The 14,658-nt window shown below is 55.5% G+C and overlaps 2 protein-coding genes across 5 annotated transcripts in view; one reads left to right on the top strand and one right to left on the bottom strand.

Moving 5' to 3' along the window:
• Window positions 1-9,165, top strand: part of DGCR8 (DGCR8 microprocessor complex subunit) — a 35,007-nt gene extending 25,842 nt beyond the window's left edge. For both annotated transcript variants that reach the window (XM_028094769.2, XM_028094771.2), the window contains exons 10-14: window positions 2,838-2,938; window positions 3,270-3,376; window positions 4,534-4,661; window positions 6,121-6,234; window positions 7,208-9,165. In XM_028094769.2, coding sequence (XP_027950570.1) covers window positions 2,838-2,938; window positions 3,270-3,376; window positions 4,534-4,661; window positions 6,121-6,234; window positions 7,208-7,291 — 534 coding nt within the window. In that variant the 3' untranslated portion in view covers window positions 7,292-9,165. The remainder of the gene's footprint in view (window positions 1-2,837; window positions 2,939-3,269; window positions 3,377-4,533; window positions 4,662-6,120; window positions 6,235-7,207) is intronic.
• A 522-nt stretch (window positions 9,166-9,687) lies between these two features.
• TRMT2A (tRNA methyltransferase 2A) lies at window positions 9,688-14,617 on the bottom strand. Of its 3 annotated transcripts, XM_028094765.2 has the most exons (13): window positions 14,492-14,617; window positions 14,310-14,401; window positions 13,502-14,064; window positions 13,128-13,236; window positions 12,753-12,934; window positions 12,452-12,566; window positions 12,245-12,360; window positions 12,055-12,166; window positions 11,169-11,291; window positions 10,922-10,997; window positions 10,493-10,609; window positions 10,288-10,384; window positions 9,688-10,187 (listed from the first exon to the last, which is right to left on the bottom strand). In XM_028094765.2, exons 2-13 carry the CDS (start codon window positions 14,331-14,333, stop codon window positions 9,956-9,958), a joined length of 1,866 nt encoding a protein of 621 aa, XP_027950566.1. In that variant the 5' UTR covers window positions 14,334-14,401; window positions 14,492-14,617; the 3' UTR covers window positions 9,688-9,955. The 3 variants fall into 3 exon arrangements, with proteins under 3 accessions (XP_027950566.1, XP_027950567.1, XP_027950568.1); XM_028094766.1 differs by lacking the exon at window positions 14,492-14,617 and having other exon boundaries at window positions 14,258-14,340; XM_028094767.2 differs by having other exon boundaries at window positions 10,101-10,187; window positions 10,277-10,384; window positions 14,310-14,581.
• Between the last annotated feature and the right edge of the window lie 41 nt (window positions 14,618-14,658).

Genomic DNA, 14,658 nt, shown 5'->3' with positions numbered 1-14,658 from the left:
TTGAGGTCTTCGTTCATGTCTTTTATTGTAGCTTGGTCATCTCCAGTGTGCAGATCCTGCACTCATTTTCTTAGATATAGACATAAGTATTTCATACATGTTTTGGAGCTGTTGTGAGTAGCACTTTAGTTTCAGTCCTGATTGTGGATTGCTAGTGTAGAGAGATGGAATTTATTGTCTATGTTGACTGTGTGTTTTGCAGCTTTGCGAATTGTGTTATTTGTTCTAATAGTTTTTCTATAGATTTCTTTGGAATTCCTGTGTACAGACTAGGTTGACTGAGATGAAAGGTGGTTGGATTTCTTCCTTTCCAATCTAGATGCCTTTTATTTCTTGGCTTGCTGTTCTGGCTAGAAGCTCCATTACATGTTGAGTAGCAGTGGGGAGAGTGGACATCCTAGTCTTGTTCCTGATCTTAGGCAGAAAGGATCCAGCCTCTGACCACTGAGTGTGACTTTAGCTCTCCATTTTTTGTTGGTGCCCTCTATCAGGTTGAGGAAGGGTTCTTCTGTTCTCAGTTTGTTGAGTGTTTTTGTCATGAAAGGGTGTTGGCAGTTTGTCAAATGCCCTTCCTGTATTTGTTGATAGGCCTTTTTTCCTCTTTAATTTGTTGATAGAGTGAATTTGGTTGATTGATTTATTTTTTAAAAACTGCATCCCTGGGATAAGTCCTACTTGGGCACGGCATATATTTTTATTTTTATTTATTTAATTAATTAATTTATTTATTTTTTAAAGATTTTATTTATTTATTTGAGAGAGAGAATGAGATAGAGAGAGCACGAGAGGGAAGAGGGTCAAAGGGAGAAGCAGACTCCCCGCTGAGCAGGGAGCCCGATGCGGGACTCCATCCCGGGACTCCAGGATCATGACCTGAGCCGAAGGCAGTTGCTTAACCAACTGAGCCACCCAGGCGCCCCCACGGCATATACTTTTATGTGTTACTGGTTGCGAATTGCTAATACTCTGTTTAGGATTTTTATACTTGTATTCATGAGGGATATTAGTTTGTAGTTTTCTCTTTGGTGTTAATAACAGAGTACTACTAACATCATAAAATGAATTGGCAATTGTTCCTCCTTTTAAGGTTTTTTGAAAGATTCTCTAGAATTGGTGTTATTTTTTTTTTTCCCTCTTAAATGTTTGGCAGTTGTCACCAATGAAGCCATCTGCATGTGGAGTTTTCTCTGCAGGAAAGTTGTAACTACAAATTCAGCTTCTTGAAAAGGGCAGTTTGGGTAGTTTGCATTTTTTAAGGAATTGGTCCATTTTCTCTAAATTGTTGAATTTATGGGTGCTGGGCTGTCTGTGGTGCTCCCTCATGGCCCTTCAAGGTCTGTTGGGCACTGATTCTCCAGGTTTCTTCCATACTCTTGTCAGTGGGTCACTTCTGCCCTTTGTGCTGCAGTTCTTATATGCCCCTCATAGGTTAACCATGAGCCACATGTGGCTGTGGCCCTTGGTGCAGGTAACTGGTGCAGGCCTTTGCCTGCGGCTGTTGGATGTGTTTGGGCTTCTGAGTATGTGTTCTCTAGCTGTGCGTGTGTGCCTCAGCTCTTGCAGGGAGGATCCTGGGCACACAGGTTTTCCACCTGCTCAGCCTGATCCATAGCCCAGGTGCTGGCTGCCAGTTAGAGACTGGTCCTCATAGGCTGAGTGAGAGAGCCAGCCTCCGCTGATGGTTTGGCTACCTGGCCAGCCATTGAGGATGGGTCCAGGGCTTGACGTCTTGGTGAATAACTTTCCCTGGAAACTGATCCACGCTGATATGGGCATTTGTAAGTGGAGGTGTCTTGTGGGGACCTCTTGGAAGACAATAGCCAAATGAGAGCAGGGAGATTTTCAGCTCACTAGAATCAGGAATCCTCTTCAGAAATAGTACCTTGCTTTTCTCGACTCAGTCACAGTGAGTCCGCTGGTGGAGGGAGAGGAACCCCTGCCTCTCTCCCCAGAGCAGCTGTGTTATGTTCTTACAAGAAGAGGCAGGGAGATGGAGAGAGGGCCATGTGGAGATGGGAGTGACGCTGCCACAAGCCAAGGAAAGCTTGGGGCTGTCAGAACCTGGGAAAGCCAAGGAAGGATCTTCCTGAGAGGTTTCAAAGGGAATGTGGCCTGCTGACTCCTTGCTTTTGGACTTTCGGCCTCTAGAAATGTGAGAAAATAAGCCACTCTCTTTGTGGTACCTTGTTATGGAGGTGGGCTGTGCTGAATGGGTAGGCCATGGCCTCCCTTCACTGGGGGTGGCTCAGCAGAGGCCCAGGCCTGGTTGGGGTCAGAGCCACTTCCTGGCTGCTGCCTGCCTCTGTTGTGCAGAACTTGCCTTTTTTCCCCTAAAAAACAGGTTAAGTGCTGTCTCTTCTGTTCTCTGGTTCTCATAGTGATTGGTTTCAGAGCCAGGACGGATGACTTTTTGTTTGAAACGGGAGCCAGGCCAGGCCCTTTGCAGCCTTCAGGAGGCTTGCCCTTTTTAGAGTACATTGCTTTTGTCTTGACTTACCTTCTTTCTTCTATAGTCTCACGATGATCTTCAGATTTTTCTCCTAAGGTTGTCTGTCTTTAGATTTCTGACTAATTGTCTGTTCAGACTTAGATTCAGCAAAGGCTCCCAGGCAGCACCAGGCTCTATCACCCTGTTGCAACATGTTCTCTCCAACCTAGCACAGCGCTGCTCGTCCTGTCTCAGAGGGGCAGCTGGACAGTGAGGTGGGGGTGTGATGTGCTCCTTGAGGCAGTAAAGAGGACAGGAAACTTCCGGGGCAAGCAGACAGCGTGGGGAGCAGCTCCGTGCGTCCAGCAGGCTCAGTCCAGCACTTAGGAGTGGCTGCTTTGTTTTGTAGTATTTTAACCACATCAGTATTGAGGACTCACGGGTCTACGAGCTGACCAGCAAGGCCGGACTGTTGTCTCCCTATCAGATCCTCCACGAGTGCCTTAAAAGGTAGGGCGGGTGCTTCCCCTCCTGAGAGGGGTCCTGGGGGCTTCTCTTTTGGTGCCCAGTGTCTTTACTAGTCATTTATCCTGGCTTAAGCGGTGCTGTTAAAAGCGGGGCCGTGGCAAGTGTTCCATGCGTGCACAGAAGCCCGTCGTGCCTGGCGGTCAGTCAGAGCCCGTGATCGGGTGTATGCAAAGACTGCCCTCCTTCTCAGCTGAGAAGCGGTTTGGGGAAAGGGTTGGCATTGTCTTCAGAGAGCCTTTAAAGGGCTTTCCTGAAGTTGCTGTTTCCTCCCTTCTTAGTTGATGTCACCTGTTGTCTCTGTTTTTTCTTAAAGAAACCATGGAATGGGTGACACATCCATCAAATTTGAAGTGGTTCCTGGTAAAAACCAGAAGAGCGAATATGTCATGGCGTGCGGCAAACACACAGTGCGCGGCTGGTGTAAGGACTGCCTCCCCTGCCTCTGGCCACCCCATCACAATTTCTCATGATTGCTGGGGCAGTGGCTCCCTGCTGTGTGGCCTCTCTGGCAGCCCTGAGGCTCTGTGGCTTGGTCTCTGGCCACTGCTTTGGCATCTTTCCCGAGCTCCTGCCTTGGGTGCTGACTGCCTGCAGTGTGTCCACTGGCATCTCCTTTCGACCTCAGAAAGCCAGTCACCTGCAGGCGGGACCATCCCCGTTCTCCTGGTTCCTGGGATTGGGCTGATCGTTCGGGTTAGACTGTGTGTTCCCCTCCTGCCACCAGTGCCCCATCCAGCCCGTGGTCCCTGTGGCAGGAGGAGGGGTGTCCTGGAATGGCAGCAGAGCCCCTGGCCTGCCATACTCTGTGTCCCTGTGTTCGGTGTCTCTGTGCACCACCTGTGCTCTTTACCGAATTTGGTTTTCGGAGTAACCACTTTTTAAAACTTTATTTTAAAAGAAAATCTTCTATGACTATTATACACAAAACCAGTACTGTGTAAATTGGAAGGTAACATAACCAGTTGTCCCTGGGAAAATCACAGAACCACTTGCACACCCAGGTGTCCCCGTGATCCAGCAGACACCAGTCCTCACAGAGCCACCTTCTGGAGCAGGCAGGCGGGGCAGAGGAGGGACGCTGGGCCATTGACCCCCGCCCCTGTCTGGGAAGCGTGGCCCGCCTTGCTCTGCCTGGCCATAGGTGTCTCCTGGCACTCACTGTTCTCCAGACCCACTTTGCTCCTTGGCCCTGCCTTCCCTCTGCATAGAAATCCTGCCTGGAAACTCCTCTGGTCTTTCTGGTGGAGTCCGTCCTGCCGACACTCATTGTTGCTTGTCTTTGTCTCTGGAAGTGTGGGGTGTGGTGGGAGGGAGGCCTCGTCAGCTATACCCTGGGCCTGTGCTGATTTTCGGAATCTCTGAGGGGGCTCTTCTGTAAAGTGGGGTGGGGTGGGTCCTGGCCTCAGCTTTGTGAGACGTGGTCCCCAGTGCAGGGCTAGAACACGTCTCTACCCCCTCTTGTAGAACATGCCGTCAGCTGGGTGGGGGCATGACAGGTGTGCTCCTGTTTCGGAGAGCTGGCTGTGTTGACTGCTGGATATTAGGGACTCCCTCTCCACATTTCATCTTCCTCACAGGTAAGAATAAGAGAGTTGGAAAACAGTTAGCCTCTCAGAAAATCCTTCAGCTGCTGCACCCACATGTCAAGAACTGGGGGTCTTTACTTCGCATGTATGGCCGCGAAAGCAGCAAGATGGTCAAACAGGTAACTGGGTCCCTCCCCTGGGCCTAGGGCAGCCTCCATGCTTCTCATCCTCCTCCCCCAACCCTGGAGCACGTGTTTGGGGTCCTGCTGTCACAGGGGACAAAGTTGGGCAGCTCTGCTCTTGTTCAGTGATGCCTCTTGGGCCCTCTGCTGGCCACGGTCTGTGACCTTGGGGGGGGGTTGGGAGGTCGTTCATGCTGTGTCTCCCTCCCTGAGAAGCCTGGGCTTGGCACTGGCTGTGTGGGAAGGGCCTGCCCAGCAGGAGGTGCAGCTGGTGGTGCTGGCAGCCCAAATAGGAAGCTTCTGAGCTGAGCCCTGTTGTCCCCTGCCTTTAGCCCCATGGGGGTAGAAGCCCTTGGATTAATTTGAGGACCCTTAGGAGCTTGAGGGAGAGTAAGAGATGCAGGGCAGCTTTTCCTGGCTATGAATACCTGTTTGCCTTGTATGTCATCTGGTTAGTTTCTGCTGTTTTGCTGAGTTGTTGAGTTTTAAATCAATACCCTTAAGTTTGTGTGCTTTGTGAGGTAGAAGGAAATACTGGGAGGTGTTCATGGTTTTTAGTTTTTCTCCTGATGTTTCGAGAAATAGTTTGGGTTATTGGCACCCCAGTAAGGGGAGGGGTGGTCATTGTGGCATCCCTGAAGAGGCCCTCGTTTGGGACTTGACAAGATGGGGTGAAGGAAGTGACACTGGGCCCGTAGGGTGCTTTGAGGAACCTCAAGTTATGAGTTGCTGAGATAACTCAGATGCAGTGCAGATGAGGCTGACTTCCGCCGTTATATGCCTTACTTTGTGCAACATCTTGGTTGGACTAAGATTGAGAGCGAGAAAGCCTGCCTTGGCCCAGGAGTGGAAACCCTCCTGAGGTTGGAGGGCGAGGGTCCGGTCTAGGCACAACCCTAGCTTGCATCTTTTGGAGGACAGGTGCAAGGCACGGCAGGTTTCCTCAGATGGCCTCTTTACCCGGGAAGGGCCTCAGGACATCTTGGTCCTGCAATGAAGGTCATAGGACATGCAGACATGTAGAGAGCCCTGTGTCTAGGGCTAATGGGCCCCCAGCTGGGCCCCAGTGCCAGGGTGTGTTCCATCTGGCAGTGTGCCATTCTGCTGGCTGAGGCCATGCTCTGATCATTCCGTTCTGAGGGTCTGGGCAGTGCGGGTGCTCAGCACCAGTGACAGGAGTGGAGGCAGCTGGTTGCCTGGGTGCCTTTGCCTTATGAAGGGAAGAGGCCATAGCTTCTTCCTGCTGAGGGTGAGGCAGAAGTGGGGGTGGCATGGTCAGAAAGTGAGCTGGGCAGCCGTGGACTGGTCTATGTTCTCTGTGGCTTTGTCAGCCTGCCGGGTGTGGGTTGAGGGTGGGGCAGCCGGTCTGGGGTCATGCAGCTCTGGCTGGTGGCCACAGTGTGTCAATGAGGCCTGCCCCAGGCACTCCTGAGAGCGAGGCGCTGTGCTCCCCCAGGAGACCTCGGACAAGAGCGTGATTGAGCTGCAGCAGTATGCCAAGAAGAACAAGCCAAACCTGCACATCCTGAGCAAGCTGCAGGAGGAGATGAAGAGGCTGGCCGAGGAGAGGGTGAGCATGCAGGCTCGGCCAGCACCGCAGGCCATGGCCCCTCTACTCCCTTCATCCCCTTGCCCTCAAGGGAGGGGCGGGTGTCGAGTCAAGGTCAAACTGGCAGCTGTGGGGGTAAAGTCAGCCTGCAGGAACCCATCCCTGGCTCCTGATGCCTGTGTAGTGCTCCCTCTTCCCAGTGAGTCCGCAGTACTTCCAGAGTTTTCCTTTTCTTTGTGTTTCCGCATTCATGACACTTGCATCAAATCACTTCATTTTTTAGTTACATTATAGAGCTCTCAGCCCTGGCGTACGGCTGTGAAGGGCCTGGCTTCTGGGTGTTTCCACTCAGTACCAGCTGTTTGAAGGCAGGAACAGTGCACCTGCCAGGCCTCCCTTACTCAGGGTCATGTGGGTGACAGACTGCCATCATGGACCTCTTCTTCAGGCCCTTGGCATTTCTGTGAGAGAGGAGCACTGCTCATAGAACAATTTGACCCGGATAAGGCTCGGTCCTGGTGAAGCTTCCTGAAGCTACCCGCCTGAGGGGCTTCTAGGCTATAGGACCTTTTTCAGCTGTGGTCTTTGCCCGGGCCTGTATAAAACCCTGAGAAGGTTTTATTTGACTTTTCTGGCCCAGGAGATGCCTCACTTCTGCCCTCAAGTTGGAGCGGGGAGAGAGACCCACCCATGTGGCTTGTCCCTGGTGGCTGTAACTTCCTTGGCCTTTCACTTCTGGGTGTGTTCTGATTGCCAGGGAAGCACGAGCACGCAGTACTCTGAGATGGCATCCAGGCAGACCCAGCCAGCCTCCTATCCGGCCCACTCCTCAGGCCCCCCAGGGCTGGTGCCCTCCTACTCCAGAGGCTACCTGGCACCAGTGTGCTGAGCTCACCGTCCCCCTCCCCCTTGCCTTGGGCGTCTCTTGCCCGCGGTTGGGCTGGGCCACGTGTTCCCACATCGTTGGCATCCCTCACCTTCGTTGTTCTTCCAGGAGGAGACACGGAAGAAGCCCAAGATGTCTATTGTGGCGTCTGCCCAGCCTGGCGGCGAGCCCCTGTGCACCGTGGACGTGTGAGGGAGGCAGCAGGGGCAGGCGCGGGGACTGTCAGCTCTGCTGCCAGGGACACCACGCGCCGCTCACTCTGCAGCCTCCAGGCCTCTGATCCGAGTTCCTCCCCTGCGGCCAGGCATCTAAGGCCGGGGCCAGAGGGGTGGGGCTCTGGTGCACAGGGACAGCAGGGCCACGCAGCTCTTCCTTGGGGGCCGCCCACAGGTCTGAGTGGACGTGTTCAAGGATGGACTCAGCTTGCCCACATGGGTGAGAACCAAGAATTTGGCAATAGCTGTGGATGACCTCTGCCTCTGGGGACTTGCTGCAGACTGGTTTGATGAAGGTTTTCCTGAGTGTCAGTATGTAACATGCACAGACAAGAAGTGACAGACTGAGAAAGTGGTGGCCGAGTCCTGTGGTGCCCTGTGCCCCAGGCTCCCACAGGCCACTGCATAGGTCTGGTCAGAAGGTGCGCGCTGGCACCCCCACCCCTCCCCTGCCTCTTGTGTTTTCCCTTTTTCTCTGAAAAGGTTATAATAGGAAGGAGTATTTCAGACCTTTTTGGCTTAAAATAAACACAAGTTTAGAATCAACTATTTTTCAGAAATTGCAGGCAAGCCCTCAAGGTGATTCTTTTGAATCCTTGAAACATGTTGCCAGTTTGAGTATGAAGTCAGCTGGTCTCTGCCTGGCTTGTTGCCCGGGCCCTGGGCTGGCGTGTGCTCCATTTTTTCTGAGTAAGTCTTAATGTCCTAAAAACACGCCTTCTTAGACACCGAGGCCCCTCACCTTCACTGGCCTCTGGCAACTTTTTACTAAAGATTTTTGCACAGTCAAGTCCATCTGTCCACCCATCAATTTTTAAAGCTTTTATGATATTTTAGCATTTGGGAAGAAACTTTTACAGTGAGAGTAGAAGGTAGATTTGGAATCACATAGCAGATATAAACAAGTGAAGCCTTTTAGCAGGAGGATTTTAGAAGAGGAAACAGGACCGTGTGGTCCATCCGTGCTCACAAAGTGGCACTCCTCCCAGAGCTGGCACAAGCACGTGCAGGGCGGTGGTCTTGCCTGTGATGGTGGCTGCACTGGATTTCAAGGGCACCTGCCCTGAGCAGCCAGGCCTCATGGCCACCTGTTCCTTTGACCAGCAGGCAGTGATCTCCAAGTGGCTCCTGCAAATAGGTGCGGGGGTAGGTGTGTCCCTGCCCTGAGCCCCAGGAGACATGGGTATGCTTGGGGCCCTGGGTCCACGTGCAAGGTAGCGGTGGCCATCCGCTCCCTGTCCCTAGGGCCTGTTCAGGGTGCCATGTGCTCTTGGTGCACGGTCGGCTGCAGGGGCCCACTGCTGGGCTGCAGTGTCCACGGGCATGCCCGTTCTCCATCACATCCCCCGTGGTTGGTGTTGATGGCATTTGTTTTCATGAATTCAGAATGTCGGTCTTGTGTGCCACCCACAGTGTATCTCTCCCTTACCACCTATGTGACTGAGGTTGGCTTCTGTGCTGACCTTTATAAAACAAAACCCTCAAATCAAGTTGCTGTAATTAGACACTTGCTTCTGTCTTGCCTCCTGTCTGCAGCTGTGAATAATCATTTGACTATGACTGTTGGCCCTCAGAACAGCCAGATGCACCATTGTGAACCAAAGCTTCGTGCACATGTGTTAACTAGAGGCAGTGAGCCTTGCTGCAGCCTCCCCATGTCCTTCCTCTGTGTCCGTGTGGGTGTGAGTGTTGTGTGTGCACAGCCATGCCATGGGGGCAGAGGGCAGGGGGAGCCTGTGCTGATGCCACCTCCACATGGCCACTGGCCGTCATGTACCTTCCAGGTGGCGGCTAAACTATGGCTGTAAGGGTGAGCCTTGACTGAACGCATAAAGCAAAACTGTCCCAAAAGGGAATGGCTGGTGTTTCTTTCTTCTAACCATGTGAGGCTATGGGGCTTGTGGACCCTCAACGCCAGAACGCCCCCCCCCCCCCCCAGGCTGAGACATTTTTGCCTGGTCACACTGGTCCTACGGTAGCTGGGCAGTGTTCCATCCTGGCTCCCAGCTCCAGTGGCTTCCCTTCAGGGCTAGGTTGGGGATGGAACCTTCCCTCAGGGGGTGCAGGAAAAACGGGGCAGACCACCAGGCCTACCTGCAGGAGATGGCCCCTCGCCATGTGTTCTACCCCACATGTACAGCTGTGGGCCAGTAGATCCACATCTCTGCTCCCCTGGGGTTAAGCATAAAACCTGATGCTGTCAGCACACTGCTGTGACTTGCTGCCACACAGAGGAGCTGGCAGTGTGCTAGCGGGAGGTGGAGGCTCAGACTTAGGCTGTTCAAGGTGCCCCATTGACCTTGCCCCCAGCACCTGCAGTGGGGTGGCAGAAGGGAGCCCCGTGTGCTAATGAGTTTTCATCACAATAACAGCTGTAGTTCAGCAACTGTTTATTCTAGCCCTATATCCCAGCTAACCCAAAAAGAACTGGAGGTGTGGGGGCAGTGGTAGGGGACATGCTACAGGAGCCTAGAGTCCACAGGGACAGATGGACCTTGAGTGGGTCAGCCAAGTCTTGTGCCCTCTAGGTGCTGCCTGAGTGTCCTGAGGCAAGGCAAGGACTTGGGGAACCCCTTGGCTGCTGCCCAGGTGATGAAGATGGCCCCATTCTGAAAGGGCAAGTTTCCAGTCCTCCAGGGACCTAGCAAGAGGCAGCAGCCCCGGTTTCCTGTAAGGTATCCTCTGGGGGCTCTGGTGGGGACTGGGCTGGAGGGTCCTGGGGTGCCAGGGCCCCTGCGCCATTGGGGTGCTCCACCCTCTCAAACAGGAGGAGCATCTCACAATGCGGGGTTTGCGGGAAGAGGTCCACAGCCACAGCCTTGACAGGTCGGAAGGGGGTGCCCTTCACTCGGTTAGATGGGGCCCTGCAGAGGCTGTGGTGGAAAAGGAATGTCAAGGTCCGCCACGTGGGTCCACCGGGTCCCCAGTCCACCCTGTCCTGGGGCCACCCCAGGCCCCCCACCTCACACTCACTCCACAAAGTTGCCCATGGCCGCCCGGGGGTTGCAAGAGACATACAGGAGCCGCTTGAGGTTCTCAGCTTTTCGGACAGCCAGGATCACTTTGGAATCTGAGGAGGTCCAAATAGGATGGGCATCAGGCCTGAGGCTGTGCAGCCTGGTGTGCCACCCAGACCTCCCTGCCCCCCCATGATACCTCCCAGATGGAGGGCACTTACGCAGGCCAGCACGGGGTGGGTCCAAGATGGCAATGAGCTGCTGAGAGGCTAGTCTGCTCACCAAAGCGGGCACCAGGTCCTCGGCTCTCCCACAGTGGAACTCCACATTACTCAACTCTGGACATGGAACCATAACCCTGTCACAGGAGACCCAGGACACCCTCTCCCCACAGGATCCACCTGGTATCTTGAAGTCCCAGGCCAGAGGTGTCTCGGGAAAGCCTTCTGGCTAAGGAACCTGCTCACCCTTAACACAGCTCCAGCATCCTGGGCACACAGTCAAGTCCACACAGTAGGAGCCCTCCTGCACCCTCTGCCCCTCACCCCACCATGGGCCCTAAGAACCTCCTGGTGGGCCTCACGGGCTGTGCTGAGGTATACAGCAGGAGCATCTGCCGCCCACTCGCTGTGTGGAGCACTGGCTCTCACCATTGTCTCGGGCGTTCACCCGGGCATCTTCCACGGCCTCCTGGCACAGCTCAATCCCCACGACTCTCTTCACCCTCTGAAGTCAGGAAAGGACAGACTCGTGGCGCCCTGCCCCATCGCCACCCCCTCAGCATGGTGGGAGGCGTTTGGGGAGTGAAAGAGGATCCGGAATAGGTGTGGGGGGCCACTAGGGGTCATGAGGCAGGTGACGACGTGGGTGGGGTTCAGGCGGGGCAGGAGGGCTCACCGGGGCCAGTGCCAGGCCGATGGTGCCAGTGCCACAGCACACATCCAGTACTGTGCTCCCTGCGTCCAGCTGGGCCCAGTCCTGGATGACTGTGTAGAGCACCTCAGCCGCCGGAGTGTTAACCTGGAGAGTGGGCCAGCAGCATCCAGGAGGTCAGCGGAGCCTCCCTGCCCACGCTGACCTCCCCACCCCCAAACACTTGCATTCCCTGGGCACTTCCTGCCTGGGGGCGTCCATGGCCCCATCCCTGGGTCAGTCACCCTCTTCCCAGGTCTCCAGATCCCACCCCTCCCCCATCTAGCCATCTGAGTGCCAGAGGCCCAGTCCTTGGACTGACCCTCAATCCCATCATGCCCAGCAACTTCACCCGGTTTCCTGGCTTTGAAAAGCAACTTGATACTGATAACCCACACCTCACCTCTTTTCTGAGTGCCAGAGCTCACACCAGAACCCTGGCATCACCCCAACTCCTGTTCCTACCCCCAGAGGACCCTTTTCCCAAAGGATTGTCAGAGAATCTAACGGCAAATAATCTTTTTCCTACCTTACAGTGCTTATGACTCTCCTGCCTGGACGTTCTCCCCAGGCTAATCCCTTATCACTGCCCTAGCCCACTGTCCCCATCATATTCTTTTTTTTTTAATTTGCGAGAGAGAGAATGAGAGACAGAGAGCATGAGAGGGAGGAGGATCAGAGGGAGAAGCAGACTCCCCGCCGAGCAGGGAGCCCGATGTGGGACCTGATCCTGGGACTCCAGGACCATGACCTGAGCCGTAGGCAGTCACTTAACCAACTGAGCCACCCAGGCGCCCCTCCCCATCATATTCTGACATCATGTCAGGCCTCCCTCCATGTGTCCTTGTGATCCCTAGAAATTTGGGGCTACCTGGAAGAAGGCGTGAGGAGAGATCCGGAAAGTCAACCCCAGCAGGTCCTCGTGGATGCACCGGTCTCCAGCCACGTGCTCCAAGGGCAGGCCCTCCTGGCTAGGAGTCTTTCTGTGGGTGGTAGGGTTACATCCATCAGTGTCACCAGTCCTTGCAGGGACCCGCCCCACCCCTACCCAGGCTCCTCACCGCTGTCCCTCCTCTACAAAGTAGAGGCAGGTCACCCCAGTGGCCTTGCCTGGCCCCGCCATGAAGTGCTGCGCCAAGGAGGCCTTCAGCCCAGCCAGTTCCTCAGGGCCCAGTTTCTGGGTAAGTAGCAGAAAAGGCTTGTGAGGCTGCGTCACAGCTCACTGTGGCCCAGACACCCTCCCCCAAGAGAGCCACCCTGCCTGAGACCTGGGGGTGGAAGTAGACAATGGCCATGGCTTGGCCACGGCGGCTGGTTCGCACAGTCAGCTGCTTCCAGTGGCCTGAGTACGTCTCTGGGTTATATGCTGGATATGGAGTGGACCTGTGGGAGCCATGAGTGGCCCTGAGTCCCCCAACATCTGCCAACCAGGACTGGGTGAGCAGCATCCCTGCTCGCTCTTCCAGCCGCACCCACCAGATCACAATCCCAGAATCCCCCAGGCAGACCCTCTGCTCCCAGACCACCTCAGGACTTCTCCGGGCCCCCAGCCCAGCCATAAGCCCTCACCGGATGAACTCCTGGAAGGCCTTCACCACCTGCTTGGTGGCCCCAGGGATGTGTACGGTGTCAAAGGGGGCTGCCACAGCACACGTCCCGCCCTTGTACTTCCCAAGCCGACAGCCGACTGTGTTGTCCTCCCCGTCCACCCCAACGCCGACCAGAAACTCACACTTATTACGATACTCGGTCTGCAGGGAGGCAGAGAGAGAGACATGCCTGACCTTGCCCTGGCCGTCCGGGGGATGGGGTGGTCAACAAGTAACAGTCACACAACGAATACCAGAAGTAAATGCAAAGCAGGAAAAGGGATGGTAGAGATAAGTGAAAAGAGCCCCTTTAAGAACGTAAGATGAGTTTCTGGCCACACCAGCCGGGCCTGACCTGCTGGGGTGATGGCCTAACCCCCTCCAGTGGGCAGCAGGCCTTGTTGTGCTTGTGTCTCTGTGAGAGTAGCCAGGGCAGCAGGGCGCGGTTGGTGGTCCCAATTTCCCTGCAGGATGAGGTGGGGCCAAGGTTGGACTCAGTCCGCTTCCCCTGCAACCATCCCCAGCCATTCTCCAAATGCCCAGGTGCCCAGGTCCCTCCCTCAGGACCTCACTATCCACACTGATTATATATGGATTTTACTGGCTAACTACCCAAAAGACCGTGCAGACCCCGAGGATGTCTGTACAGGGCACAGGATGGGCTGAACAAGCATAGATAGAAACGAGCAGAGCTCTGGGGCCAAGGGGGTGATCTGCACCCACACTCACTTGGCGAGCTTCTGTAGCACCTGCTCACATTCCAGCCGCTTCCGCTCCAGCTGCTCAGCATAGGGCACGGTCCAAAGAGGTGTCACTACATCTGCGATGCATGTGGCCGTTGGCTCACCCTCATCCTCACGCCGCCTCTTCCTGGCCATAGGATCAGCCTTGGGCCTGGCCAGGCGCACGCTGAGTGGGCGGCCCTTCCAGAGGGCACCGTGCAGCACACGCAAGGCCTTGTCCCGCTCAGCAGCACTGCGGAATGTCACAAAGGCGCAGGGAGGTTGCCCAAAGAGTTTGGTCTTATGAGGCTGCAGGCCAAAGCGGCCCAGAAAGCGACGGACATCACTGAAGCTGGCATGGCGGGGCACGTTCTGCAGCTCCAACTTGAAGATCTCCGAGGTAAACAGGTCGTCCCTGATGTAGCTGTAGAGTCCAGGCTGAGGCACGGACTCTGCAGCCGGCCCAGCCCCCCCTTCCTCCTCCTTGTCTTCCTCCTGGGGGGCTAGGGCTGCAGGGCTACCCTGGGCACTGCTGCTGTCTTGGCCGCAGCCCTCCATGGGCACAGGGCCCTGTGTGGAGACAGACAAGGGCTGGGCTGAGGGCCGGACCCTAGAACCTGAACGCCCCAGGCTCCCCTTGTCCCACACCCCAACCTCCATTAGTGCACCCTACGCCCAGCCTCTCTTTTCCCCTCTCCCATCTTATCCCCCTATCTCACGTTTTCTCCCGGCGGTTACCTACCCCGCCTCCATCTCCCCCTACCCTCTCCTCCTCCATCTCCTCCGTCTCCCATCAGGATCTCCCTTCACTTTACTTCGTTGTCGAGCTTGTCACTCATCGTCTGGTCCGTCCGCTGCCCGGACTGGGGACACCCACAAGGGCCGCCTCCGTCGCCCGGTCCTGGGCCTGGCACAAGGGACGCAGGCGTTCAGAGGACGGCTGCAACGCCGCGAGACCGCTCGCCGGCTCCGCCCCGGGCGGGGGCGGGACTCGAACCTTCGGTGCTCAGGTTCGGGTCTCGGGCATGGGGTACGCCGCCCGCCCGCCAGGGGCCCGCGCCGGCCACTCGCCTAGCTGGCCACTCTCCCGTCAGCCAGCGCGTGCAGCCGAGGCCGTGCGTCTCTATCATCCTGGCTTCCGGTGACGTCATCACAACGCGCCAG

This window comes from Eumetopias jubatus, unplaced genomic scaffold, assembly GCF_037043125.1.
Source record: "Eumetopias jubatus isolate StellerSeaLion01/CBP00866 unplaced genomic scaffold, mEumJub1_p1.0 scaffold_16, whole genome shotgun sequence".
Lineage (NCBI taxonomy): Eukaryota > Metazoa > Chordata > Mammalia > Carnivora > Otariidae > Eumetopias > Eumetopias jubatus.
Note: the sequence above shows the minus strand (reverse complement) of the source record. Positions and strands in the feature narration are given on the sequence as shown.